Here is a 13118-nt window from a genome sequence, read left to right on the forward strand (position 1 = left end):
ACTGTGTGAAGAACTCCTTCTTTTACCTGTCCTGAATATCCCACCAAATCAGCTTCACGGAATGACTCCGATGGGTTCTAGTATTATGAAAGAAGGAGAGGGAAAATGCCTATTGTTTAGCTTCTAGGTCATCTCCTGGCATTGTCTACTCATGTTCAAGATCATCTTCACAGCTACAAGGGATAGCGACATCTATTTATATTTTTGAGGAAGTCTGGGATTCTCATAACTATTTGTGTGGTCACAGAAGCAAAGAGGTTGCTAATCTGGAAGGGAACCACTCCTGGAACAACTTTGATAGCAGAACAAAATAGCTGCCTGGTACTAGCTTGGAATGAGGGGAGAAACACTCACATAAAGAGAGGTCCGTCTGGCGCCTACACTGTACTCCTTTCGTCGCCAGCTGAAGACCTTTTTATTCACTCAGTATTTTAACACTTAATTTTAACTCAAATTTAAATTATACTGTTTTAACTCTGTATTTTAACCTTATATCAATTGTGCTGCGTGGTTTTATCCTGGTTGTGCTTTTTATATTGTATTTTGTATTTCTATTTTTAACTTGTTGGTTGTTTTATGATGGTTTTAATTTTTGTGAACCGCCCAGAGAGCTTCGGCTATTGGGCGGTATAAAAATGTAATAAATAAATACATAAATAAAGGCCTGCCTTGCAGTGGTGTGATTTTTAGTAGCACACTCCATGCACTGAGAACCCACCTTCAGCCACCATTACCCAAAGCTCAGGGTCCATTCTGCTCATCCCTCCCCCAGGTGAGAAGCAAAAGACACTCGCTTGCCAAGATGCTGTGCATTTGTGCAACCACACGCCTGTGCGTTCGTGCACCAGTACCTTGTCTGCCACGTTTGCTTTGGGCACTGCTGCCTTGGCTAGAGCTTCACGCTGCCCCTTGGGCTCCTGGCTGCCGGAGGCATCCGAGGCCTTCCCTTCCATAACAGGAGGGGGCTTCGTCTTTTCAGGGGGCTTCGCCTCCTCTTTCTTCTCAAGCAGCCTGGAGCGAGGCCGGTGCTCTTTCATTTTGGCTCTGGACATCAAACTCCTCAGGCCCGTCGAGAGGTCATCCTTAGGAGCCGCCTCCTTGGGCTCGGATTTCAAGGAAGACGGCGGCCGAGGGGGTGGAGACAGCATCCTGGGGGATGGGGAGAGCACCCTGGGGGGAGGTTTCGCCTCCTTTTTGCTCGGCTCTGGGGACTTGATGTCTCTCGGCGGCTCCTTAGAGTCCTCCCCTGGAAGCACCTTCCGGACCACCTTGCGCACCACCCTCACCACTCTCTTTCGGGAGAGGCCCTGAGCATCGTCGCCAGGTGGATCGGGCTGAGCCAACGCACCCTCCCCTTGGGACCCCTCCAGGCTGTTCATGGCTTCGCTGGGAGCGCAGGAGTGCTGGGCGTCCCCGTTGAGAAGTGGTTCTGGGCTCTTCACTCTTCCAGGACGCTTGGGGGGCTCCGGGCTTTGGAGTTGCCGGGGGTCTTCCTTTCCTGCACTGGGGGCATCTGACTACAGTTGCAGATATATTGAAGATGTTACAAGAGTGCAGACTCTCCCAACACACACACACACACACCAGTAAGGCATGCCCCCAGGACTTAGCCAGCCACAGACAGATACCTCCTTACTATAGGGCCAGCCTAGTACTTCCATCCCTTCCACGCACTCACACCCCAGGACCTGCATTCACACAACAAAGCAGTAGCCGCCTGTCCCAATGTGTAACTGGCAGGATCTGCGCTTTTGCCAATAGCAGGAATAGCCCTACCTCAAGAGAATTAGTCTGGTTCTAGGCATGCAAGAAGGCCAAGGCAAGTTTGTGCTATTTTTGGAGGGTGCATGTGTCACAGATGGGCAGATGCAGACCTGCCCTTGGCTAGCTTGAAAAAAGAGGGCCCCTGGGTGGTTTTGTAAGTGGCTAAGTCTTCTCTTCTACTGTACCACCACCAGTGTTGCGATTCTTCTGACAATTGCAAGGCCAGAAGGAGGCAACAAAATCTCTGCCACAAAGTGCCCTGAGCCCAACTCTAGTGGGGAAACTGAACGCGTAAGACTCGTCCTCAGTCCTGCCCCAGAGAGTGGGGGCAGGACCCAAAAAAGCACTCCAATGGGCGCTAAGACCTAGTAGGGTTCCTCTACAGACATCAAGTTCATCTTGGTGGGCAACCATAAGGAAAGTCAACATGACTACAATCCCAGCTCGGGCAGGGCTCTTTCTGCCTACCGGCCCATTTTCCATGCACGTCTAGATCTCTTCCCCCAACAACAACAGCCGCAAAAACTGAGCTTGCGAGCAAACACATCTCTTTGTATACATCCATTCCATGGGCCAAAATGCAAGCCTGAGTCCCCCACCCACCATTTAGGAAATGTGGAAGGCATGAGGCTGTGCAGAAAGCACCGGGCGGGGAAGCAAAGTATCGCTTGGAGGGCTGCGCCCAGATACGAAAAGAGAGTAACCCGGCAGAGTCCCCCTTGCTGTTCTTTTTGAAAAGGATCCATCCGTGAAGCAAACACTTCACAGCCTGGCCTCATCCTTACCAGCCTGCAGTCCAGCACAGCCCAAAGCTTTGCAGTTACGTTGGGCAGAGACAAAATACAGGGAGCCAGGTCTCTGGAACGGACGCGCCTGAGGTCACCTTACCCTTCACGTCCCAGCTGAAAAGGAGAACTGGAGCCAAAGGTGCGGCTTAAAAGACACCGGCTACGGAAGCCGTCTTCCGGACGCCCTTCCCAAGAGAGATTTCTGACAAGCCAAGGTGTAGGAAAAGCAGCCACTGCAACGAGGCTGGACTCTCTCTGGATAGCAGAGAGCTTGCCAGGGTTGCAGAGGCTTCCTGGATGAGCTCTTGCCTCGGAGGGCATCAAGGCAGCATCCAGCAGGCTCAAGATAGGAAGGCAGAGCTGCAGCAGGCTTGGCTAAGGCAGTTCAGGTTGATGTCTGCCAAGGGAGAGTGCGGAGAGAAGAAACCAGCAAGGCAAGCAGGAAAGCTAGCTCCTCGCTGCACAGGACCAAGGAATACGCAGAGTGCTGGTTACAGCTGGCTTTCATGCATTTCCCCCTGTTCTAAAAAGTTAAAATGTCTCTCCTAAGACGTAGTTACTGACAGAAAGAGCTTTAAGCTAAATATTGGGGGGGGGGGGGGATGTGATGGCCCAAACCACTATTGCAGTGTGGCCCCTGAGGGCTTCAGCTGAAAAAGATCCCGCAGCCCCTGACATGGGAGATCTCCCAAAAGCATTTCAGAACTAACCCTGCCAGAACTAGGGAGTATTTGAGATGCACCCATGATCCACCCACTCACACTGATAAGCGGTACCTATTCAAAGCCGCGCATCAATGTCCCGTACCTGGCAGCATCTTGGCCACGCCACAACAGCTCATAAGGGTTGGACAGAGCAGCTCGAGGTGGGCTCAAGATTCACCTCTTCGTGAGCTGCAGTGCTTAGAGTTGGAGGCCAGCACCAGGGAGAGCCAAGTTCAAATCTCCACTCAGGCAGAAGCTCACTGGGCAACTCTGGGCCATTCTCTCCCTCTCGCTCCCTCTCAGCCTATAAGCTACTTCACAGGGTTGTTGTGAGGATAAATTGGGTGATTGGGACGGCAAAAGGCAGGTCGGCGTTACACCTGGCTGGTGTGTTTTCAGAAATGGAGATCAACCATTGCTTCACTAGGCCAAGATGCATCACTAGGTGCTACCACTGACTATTATGATTATTATGCAACCACTTATTATCATCATCATCATCATCATAGAATAGTAGAGTTGGAAGGGGCCTATAAGGTCATTGAGTCCAACCCCTTGCTCAATGCAGGAAATTTATTTTTTTATTTATATTTATGTCTCGCCTTTTTCCCAATGCTGGGCCTCAAGGCGAAGCTCCATTTTGATACTGGGTCTAACACCTGGCCATAATTTTTAGACTTTACTATCACTTTCCCCCATTTCCTGCTTCTTCTTCTTCTTCTTTTTTAATCACCAAACCTGAAGAAGAGTTCTGGAGAATTCGAAAGCTTGCACACTCTTCCTGAGTTCCAGGGGGAGGAAAAACAGGATATAAAATGCAACAAAGGAAGCCTCATCAACTTCTTGTGTCTAAAAGGGGATCCTCTATGCAGAAGTAACAAGAAAGAAACCAAAGACAAAAACGTTCTGAAAAGCAGGCACAGCTGCAGGAGTTGGTGGGTGGGTGGGGGAATAAATTAATTTGTTGCACTAATTAGAGAAAAACCTGCTCTCCCCCACCCCCACCCCCACCCCCTTCCATTCAAGCCCTGAAAGAAAAAGCTGCAACGCTGTGGGGCAGGACAAGAAAGAGACAGAGAAAAAGAAGACATCATGGCCGGCAACCAACTATGGGACCGGAAAGAGCCAGGGTGTGTGCGAAGGCCAGACATAGGCTCCAAGACCCTCCCTGAGGCGAGCATGGCTCGCCTCAGTGGCTGCAGTGTCACACTTTGTTCCTGCCGGATCCATTCTCACAGAACTAGGGCAGAGCTGTCCAAGGGGCATCTTCCCGTGGTGATCGCTTTCAAACATACACCACGCAGCCAGTCAGACAGAAGCCGAGTTAAGTGGCAAAGGGAGCGCTGCTCTGAAAACCGACGGGTCCCATCCACACTCGGGAGGTGCAGTCCAAGGCATCTGGGGGGTGGGGGGAGCAGTTTAGGGAAGGCTGCCCCATTCTGCCCCATAGCAAGTCATGCAGCTCAGGTCCTGCCGCACAAATGACCCCCCCCACCCCAAGAATGGAGGTATTGGTTGCCCAACCTCAGCACCTGGGCCAGCATATATATATACATTATCCTTTTCTCCCCCCAAAATTAGTGCTTATCGCCAAGTAATTGTAATTGGCATCAGGGCAATCATGATGGTGCAATGGTTTAAGTGGAGTTTAAAACACGGAACTGCACAAGTATGGAATATTCCTTTCTTTTCTCATCAGTTTTTTTAGTTATTTTGTTTGCTTTGCTCGGTCATATCGGGAACGCAGAAGCAGTCGTAAAGCATGGGATGGCAGTGTGGGTGGAGGAGACGAACGTTAGATGTGTGTGTGTGTCATACACACAGCTGTCTAAAAGCCCCCTGACCCAAGACCATGAAGTCCAGGGACTAAATTTACCTAGCTGCACCACTGCTACTAAGATCAGTAGATTTAAGCTTATCAGAACCAGGATTCAACTTCCACCCCAACACGCCACACAGGATGCCGTTTTCTGAGCACGTAGGCCGGTGCTTTTCCGTCTCCCCTTTCTCTGCCTCCTACTGTCTCTCTCCCAAGCCTGGCCTCTGACATTCTCTCTTTTAAAAACCCTACACTGGCAGGGGGAGTGAGCAAAAGACTGCTCAGCTTCAGGTCCCTATGCAACAGCAGCCTTCTTTCAACCCCATAGTTCTAGGAGGGGGGACTGTCCTTGTCCCCAGAACAATCCACACAGGCTGCCCCAAACTGAAAAGGGCCACATTCTCAGGACCCACATCGCACACAAACTTGTCTTGACCTAGAAGTTAGCCCAAGCAAACACCGTGCTCAAACTCAGAGGAAACTTACAGCCACGTCCTCTTTCTCGTTTTTTTTCACTAAGGGTTTGTCTTCATCCTTAACCTGAGGAAGTCAGATAGAGAAGAAGCAATATTTCATTCACGCACGGTCAGGCAGTTTAAAAATAACAAACACACACACAACTTGGACTAGCACATTCCAACCCCGCTGCCCCCATCAAGACCGTGGCAGTTTTCATAAGTCAGGATGCTGCCCACAAGTCCTGGGTTGGTGCCGCTGTTGAGAAATTCATCCCTGAAGGACACAGGGGAGGGAGTGGAAACCATTCTGAGAGGATCAACGCATTAGCCATTTTTTTAAAGTGCCTTAACAAGAAGACAACCAGGAACCGCCATGCTCAAGAAAAAACTAGCCTCAAAATAATCACACACTTCACTGTTTGGTCCGTGGGGTCTCCGTTTAATTCCTTACTTTTAGGCAACCCTGTAAAGCCAGCAGGATGGTGCAAAGCAGCAGCCTTGCAAATGAAGCCTTTGAGAAAAGGTATAGGAGGCAAAGTGTAGCGCACTGCGCAGCCTTCTCCAACCTGTGGCTGGCTGGGGGATACTGGGAGTTGTAGTCCAGCACATCTGGAGGGCAACAGGTTGGAGAAGGCTGCTGTCCTGGGACATGCCCCTATCAAGCAGGAGGACAGGTTGGGACATGTCCGTGCAGTTCTAAAGCACAACACCGTATTGCTTCAAATGTGGATAATGAATAAATAGACACAGTGAATGCTTTGGGGTAATCAGCACCCAGAAGAACATCCGTGCCGCAATGTGTGGGGAGGGGTTGGCTCCATTGACTCCAAACCACTCAAGCCATGCGTCAGAGCAAGGGGAGGGGAGTCAGGCTCAAAACACATGCAAAGTTACTGCAAACCTGGGTTTCTGAGCTCTTTGTCCCTTGCGAGACTCAGGCTTTGGGCCTGCTTCTAAAAGCTGCATCCAAATTCCCCCAAAACACAACCGCTGCCTCTCCTAAAGGCGCTGGAGGCCCCCAAACAGCACTTGCTCAGAAGAGGAAAGAAGTGGGTGTGGAGAAATAAGGCAATGAGTAGCTGAAACCATTATACTCACCTTCCCCAACCTGGTGCCCTCCAAAATGTGCTGAACTGCAACTCTCATAATTCCCATAACGCTGGCTGGGAAGGTTGGGAGTTCCAAGCCAGAACATCAGCAGGGCACGAGGTTGGGGAAGGATGTGTTATGCAAAGAGCTCCCCGCTGAAATAAAACCCAGGCCTCCAGTAACAGCGTCCGGGACCACCCAGTCGTTCAGATAAATGGTGGGGTTAGTAAGTCAGCAAGTTATTTTGCAGGCAAGTTATTCCAAACAGATTCTATGCCAAGGGCTGGGAGGGAGCAGCCGCCAGGTTGCTCAGTCCAATGTTTGGAGAAAGAGCAGGTAGGTTTCTCCCCAGTGACCTCTGCTCTTCACTCGAGCCAGAGGGGACCTGAGGCTGACCGGTGGTGCTGTTGCTCATGGCAGAAACACCCCAGTTCTCCAGCATGGCCGGTGGCGTTCCAGAGCCAACTCCCTCCTCAGCCGCAACTACGCAAAACCCAGTTCCCCTTTTGCCCCACATGCCATTGTGTCTCATGTGCAAAGTTTCAAGGTGCCCAGTGTAGGAGGAGGAGAAGAAGAAAAAGAGCAAAAGAAACGCAACAGCAAAGAGACTTCCCTTTTGCTCCCAGAACGCAAACCGTGAAGAAAAGGCCATGGCCGCAGCCGTCAGAGGTGGAAGCCTGCAGCCCTGGCTGGGAGGAAAAAGGGGAGAGAAAGAAAAGTAAGATGGTAGCAGCGATGAAGAGCCTGCAGGGACAGGCTCCTCGGTCCTGGGCCTGCAGGCAAACTGAGGAACCACAACCCAGTGAAGAATTCATAAGCTGTCAATCGACAAATTCCAGCTGGACAGAGAAGTGTGCTCTGAAGCTCAAGGCACTGAAATTGAACCACTATTCGCCTTCTATTTTGCAGGGAGTTCCCCCTTCCCCAGCCCCAGCCCCAGCCCATTAAACATGCCTCTACAGCACTTGCGTGACAGGCAACGCACAGCTGAGAGTGCTGACAACCTTGGGACAGAGACTTCAAGCATACCTTCTTGCCGCATGGAAACACCCAATCTAGTTATGATGACAACATTAACTTGGCTCTTTGTACTTCCCAGCTGCATCACCGTCTAATTAGGGCTCTTTCATCTGCCATCCACATATCGCCCAGCATCCTCTCTGGCTGCATTTTCCTAGTGACTTTGAGTTAGCTGGACAACACTACAGTGCATTGAGAAGCACTGTGAAGCCATTCCTTTTGGAGGCAGCCATCTTTGGCTAACTGCAGCAGTTGCCAATAAATTGCAGCTGGATTCCTGACATGCAGATGCTGCCGCTTTTGTAGAGCACACAGCTATTCCTGTAAACTAACAAGTCCTTTGGTAATCTTATCATTCTTTTGTAAACTGATCAAAAATGGAAGCAACCTGCAGCATCTTGCGTTCCTCCTGCCCTGCTCTGCCCCATTATCATCGCCAGAGCGGCACAAACTGCTGGTGCTTGTAAACTTTGCCACAAGTCCAACAACCACCTCAGCGTTCACACCAGGTGCACATCTCAAAAACCACTCAGAGATACAACAGCAGCTACCTCGAGTTTCCTTTTCCACGGGAAGAGAAGAGAGTTTCCAGCCAGATCCGAGGCCTCCCTGAAGAGCCACGGAAGATGTCTCATCTGTCGCCGCAGTTCCCCCCAGAGGATTTGCAGGCAGGTACAGAGACACCAAACTTCTCCATTTGTACGAAGGGTGTACAACGAACAGTACAAACGCGACACAATCATTCACCCTCTGGTTATAAAACGTCGCTATCACCCAATGAAACTGTCAGCAAGATTTGTGCGAGGCGAAAGGGAACCGACCCTCCAAAGGCCACATATCTGCCGGACTCGCAAGATGCCGCGACAACCCCCGGTGGGTGATATGCTTTTATACAGATGTAGACCTTGGCTTCACTGACTGACTCATCTCACTCATGGCTGGCGGGGGATGCTGGGATCCTGGTGGCCTCCAATGCATCTGGAGGCCACCAGGTGGAGGAAAGGACGGTCTAATCCCTTTTGTGGGCTTATTTACAGGACTGTTTTAATCAGTCTTGTATCCCACCTGTCCGCCTCAATTGGAGACATTTGAAGCAGCTCAAAATCCATTTTAAAAAGTCAAATAGCTAATCCCAGTGAGGTTGAGCCCAGCAGTACAGAAACCAGGCAAGCCAGTCTGCTCCCAAGTCAAGCTCCTCGTCCTCAGATGTATTATGTACGTATTATTGCATTTATATCCCACCTTTTCTTTCCCTCGAAAGAGCCCATAATCCTCCTCCTCTCCATTTTATCCTCACAACAACAACCCTGTGAGGTGGGTTGGGCTGAGAGTCTGTGACTGGCCCAAAGTCACCCAGTGGGTTTCCATGGCCAAGTGGGGACTAGAACCCGGATCTCCCAACTCCCAGTCCGACACTTTAGCCACTATACCACACTGGCTCTCCATCAGATCCATCAGGAGAGAATCAAACATGGCTTCTCTCCGCTCCTAGGATGCAGGGGGATACACCAAAATCCCGTGCTAAAGCTCATTTCACGGACTTCCCTCCCCACGTCTTGGGTTGCTGACATGAGTTAATGGGCTTTGGCATGGTGGATAGAGCAACATCTCTAGGAAACAAAGGCCTCCATGGGCCCTGCATCCACCAGCAGATACAACGACCTAGATAACACCGCAAGAAAAAGCTGCCGTTTCCTCTCCGGAGAATTGAGACAACTGGGTGCTTTAGCAGACCATCCCCAGCCTGTTTATTTATTTACTTACTTACTTATAAATTATTTTTAGGCCGCCTTTAAGGGTAGAGCCCTTGCAAGGCAGCCATGAAGCCCAGAGACCAAGGAGGGGGGGTTATTTTGACACACCACGCACGCCTTTCGTTTGCGCCTCGCTCCAGATGGGCAGAGGCCATTACTCAGCAGTTATTCTAAGGTGCTGACTCCGTGTCAGGTGCCCGATGCTGGCCGGTTGGCTGGCTAACCCTCCTATGTCTTAAACAGGGAGATGAGTGAGCCCAGGGCTCAGCCGCTGCTGGGACCCCAAGGCACAGCCTACCCCAATGCTTGCAGACGTTGCATTAGGACTCTGACGTAGCCTGCAGGGTCTGCCTTTTGGGTCCCATGATATGCAACGTCTCGTGGCTAATCGTGGAGCAGGGGAAAGGACAAGCCAGGGCACTAAACGCCCCCACCCTACCCCACATCCTGAATGCTGAAAAGTCCTGATTATACCAGGCTCTCTCTACTCACCCATTTTCACATTTCTCTCAACCACCCATAAGGACTACCAACTTCTCTTTTATATACGGTATATATATTTTTAAAAGTATATTGTGACTTTCAGGCCACATAAACACCAAGTACTCAATATGGTATGATCACGGAAGGCCAGAATACACACACTTCTGTCTTCTCACTGTACTGGGAATTGCTCTCTAGCTGAGACCTAGGAATTCACTAATTACACACCCCGAAGTGGACTGAGGACTATATGGCAGCAACACTCACATCCAGCCACAGCTGCCTCATCCAGTCCACACTCTGTCTCATCTTCCGCCCAAGAGGAGACGGACCCTGCAGACTTCATAGCACATCCGCCCTTCTAGGGATGCACCCAAAGCGTTGACACCTGGCCTTTGCAAGAGACTAGACACACACACTGGGGCGGAGTGGGTGGGGGAGAGAATGGATCAGTTTAGAGGTTCACGAGGCGTTATAAGTAAGTTGAGGTTAGGATTTCCTAGGCCGGTTAACTTCCCTGCCGCCACCAGTAAATCACACTCCCCACACGGCATACAGAGCAATGGAACCAGCCACAAGGGGAATGGAGGGGGGAGGACTCCCTGACACCTCCAGATTTGCCACACTTGATACCTGCAGGGGGGTTTGTTGACTTCATAGTGGGCAGGAAATTCCAAGTAATTTGTCACTACAAAAGCAATGGCAGTTCAACCTCAGCAAAGCTGTTCCCAGCTCCCTGCTCCTATAAATAGGGCCGGGGGACAATGAGAGCCCACGTCTGCGTGACCAAACACCCCACCCCAAACCAACCTCTCTTCCAAACTGCCCCCCCCTTGCAACCCACGGGAGACGAGACACATTAACAGGGCAGAAGAGCCGCTACCTTACCGAAAGCTGGGGGAGGCCCAAAGGCCCAGAGAGGAGGCAGCAGCAGAGCGTGTGCCCCGGTGGGGCTTCCGTTGGAAAAAGAGCGAGCGAAAGGCGATAGGTAAGCCAAGTGTCACTCCCCTGCGCAATGGCCAGAGGCAGAGGGACAGCTGAGCCGATACAGCCTGCCTAAAAATAGCCGGGAATGTGAGGCAGGCGTGGAGGGGAGGGGGGTCGCTCACTTGCTTCTGTCCAACTGCCACTCGGCCTCAGCTTTAAACAACCATGGCTTTTGCCATTGCTTATGGGGAAAGCCACACTGGGCAGGGAGGTGGGGGCGGCTGAAAGGAAGAAGAGCTCAGAAGACTCGTAAGAGGAGAGGAAGTGATGTGGGTGTTTGGCAGCTGAGCCGTTAGCGCTCCTGCACGGCAGGAAACCAACATGCTCAGGGTCTCTCCCTCTTTCCAATTCCTCACCCACAATTCTGGGCTTGAGGCCCTGTATGTGGCCAAACTGCACAGCTAGCCAGGGGACGGTGCCTGAAATGCTTTCCTTGTGAGCGCATAAACTTCCAACCTCCACCAGGAACACAAGAGACACAGACCAGACACGTGCCCATGGTGGGTTGCATTACGCACCCTTGGCTTTTCACACAGATCAGTTCCAAATTAAAACTTCAGCGGTCTGTCTATGCTGCTTGGTTATTTCAGTAAAATAGGGTTCTCTACTCTTGATATGCATGTCGTTAAGTTTCCTTCATGGTCATTGCTGTGTGGCTTGCATCGTGCGGGGATCTTGGTTGGTGAGCATTTGCACCTCGCCATAGGAAAAAGATGGGACTTTGCTCACACCCTCCTGAGTCATCAAGAAAAGATGGGACGTTACTTGCACTCTACTAAGTCATTAGAAAAAATGGGACGTTACTTGCACATGCGGAGTCATCCATGAAAGATGGCACTTTGCTTTCACCCTACTGCAGATTGGAGATAGCAACATTTGGAGGAAATTGTTACAGCACTTGCCTCTGGGCAACTATAATTTTGGAGCCCTGCCTGAGCAGACATCATGAAAAGGAGTTGCAGATGCTTTAATCGTATGACATATTCAGTTTTCAAGCAGGAGGCTGGACTAGATGACCCCCGGGCTCCCTTCCAACTCAAACTTTTTATAGAACTGTGGATGCTGCTAGAAAGCCGCATGGCAAACGTGCAACCATTGCCATAGCAACCCATACACGGCACCAGGAATAGCAACATGATCAAGGGCTTCCTCCCACTTGAAGGGATGCGTTCAAAAGAGACGGTGCACGCCGAAAGGATGCAATTGCCATGGCTAAACATACGGTGCTCCTGGAAGTGCCAGTAGGCAACACTGCCAGACAGGTTCCTACATCTTCCCAATGAGGAAGATCTTGCTGAACATACACACTTGACGGCTTCATCGGGCTTAGTGAGGTGCCCAACGAGATCTCCTTCGGCACAACTAGATGGGTGAGGTTTTGTCAAGAGGGAACCATGAACGAGAGAGAGACGCTGCTATTCAGATCATTCTTTTTTTAAAAAAAGATGTTTCGCGGGGACAGGAGAAATTCATGGAGGACAGATAGCAGCAGCCAAAGCAGGAAAATGGAACTGCCACGGACAGTAGCAGTGTGGATTTCAGTACAGACAACGGGGTGAGCAGTTGTGCTCCATTTCTGAGCTTCCTAAGGGGGAGATGCGGGATGATCAGATCCAGGGAGGCACATCTTACGCTCTTAGCTCCACTTCTCCTCTGCTTGCTAGCTCTGTCTTCTCTGAGACAATACCCCAGCCAGCCCCCTGCTCCAGATGTGTTGGGCTGCAACTCCCACCAGTCCCAGATAAAGATGGGAATTGTAGTCCAACACAACTGGAGGCTGCTCTCGCCAGAAAAGCAAGTATTGCTTCCACCCCACGTGTCTCTACAAGAGGCCCGCATAAAGTCACATTTCTCTTGGCAGGGAGTGCCTCTGCTCGGAAAGTCCTGCATGCTGACAAGAACGTGCTATAAACAGGCACACTGAATCAAGGAAGGATGCGAAGACTGGGAGAGAGGGGTGGGGGGAGAAAGCGTAATTCAGGGGCTCGGTCTGCATAGCTAGACTAGCATCTTCCCTTGGCTAAGTTGAGCCACACCTCTCCCAAGCACTGCTTCTATGTCCGAGGAGGTGCTCTCGTGTACATCACGAGCACTGTGGATGCAGATCCACCCTCACTTCCACAGAGTCAGTCTAGGAAGCAGCTATTGCAAAGCAGACAGCAAAGCGCTTACAGAATCATGGCTCCACCCGACTCACACAAGCAAAGTCAAGTCAACCAATGAAAGGAAGGAAGGCAAATTTCCACCTCCAG

The 13118-nt window shown here is 50.9% G+C and overlaps 1 protein-coding gene across 5 annotated transcripts in view; it reads right to left on the reverse strand.

Moving 5' to 3' along the window:
- The window catches only part of MYO18A (myosin XVIIIA), a 124872-nt gene that overhangs the window by 89930 nt on the left and 21824 nt on the right, over nt 1-13118 (reverse strand). Inside the window, exons 1-3 of one of the 5 annotated variants that reach the window (XM_063146399.1) lie at nt 7235-7311; nt 5562-5614; nt 852-1517 (exon numbers count right to left, since the gene is read on the reverse strand). The exons of the other annotated variants lie outside the window; for them this stretch is intronic. Coding sequence (XP_063002469.1) covers nt 852-1517; nt 5562-5614; nt 7235-7274 — 759 coding nt within the window. The 5' untranslated portion in view covers nt 7275-7311. Of the gene's footprint in view, nt 1-851; nt 1518-5561; nt 5615-7234; nt 7312-13118 lie in introns of those variants that run through there. 5 annotated transcript variants of the gene reach the window in all.

Source organism: Elgaria multicarinata, chromosome 22 (assembly GCF_023053635.1).
Source record: "Elgaria multicarinata webbii isolate HBS135686 ecotype San Diego chromosome 22, rElgMul1.1.pri, whole genome shotgun sequence".
NCBI lineage: Eukaryota > Metazoa > Chordata > Lepidosauria > Squamata > Anguidae > Elgaria > Elgaria multicarinata.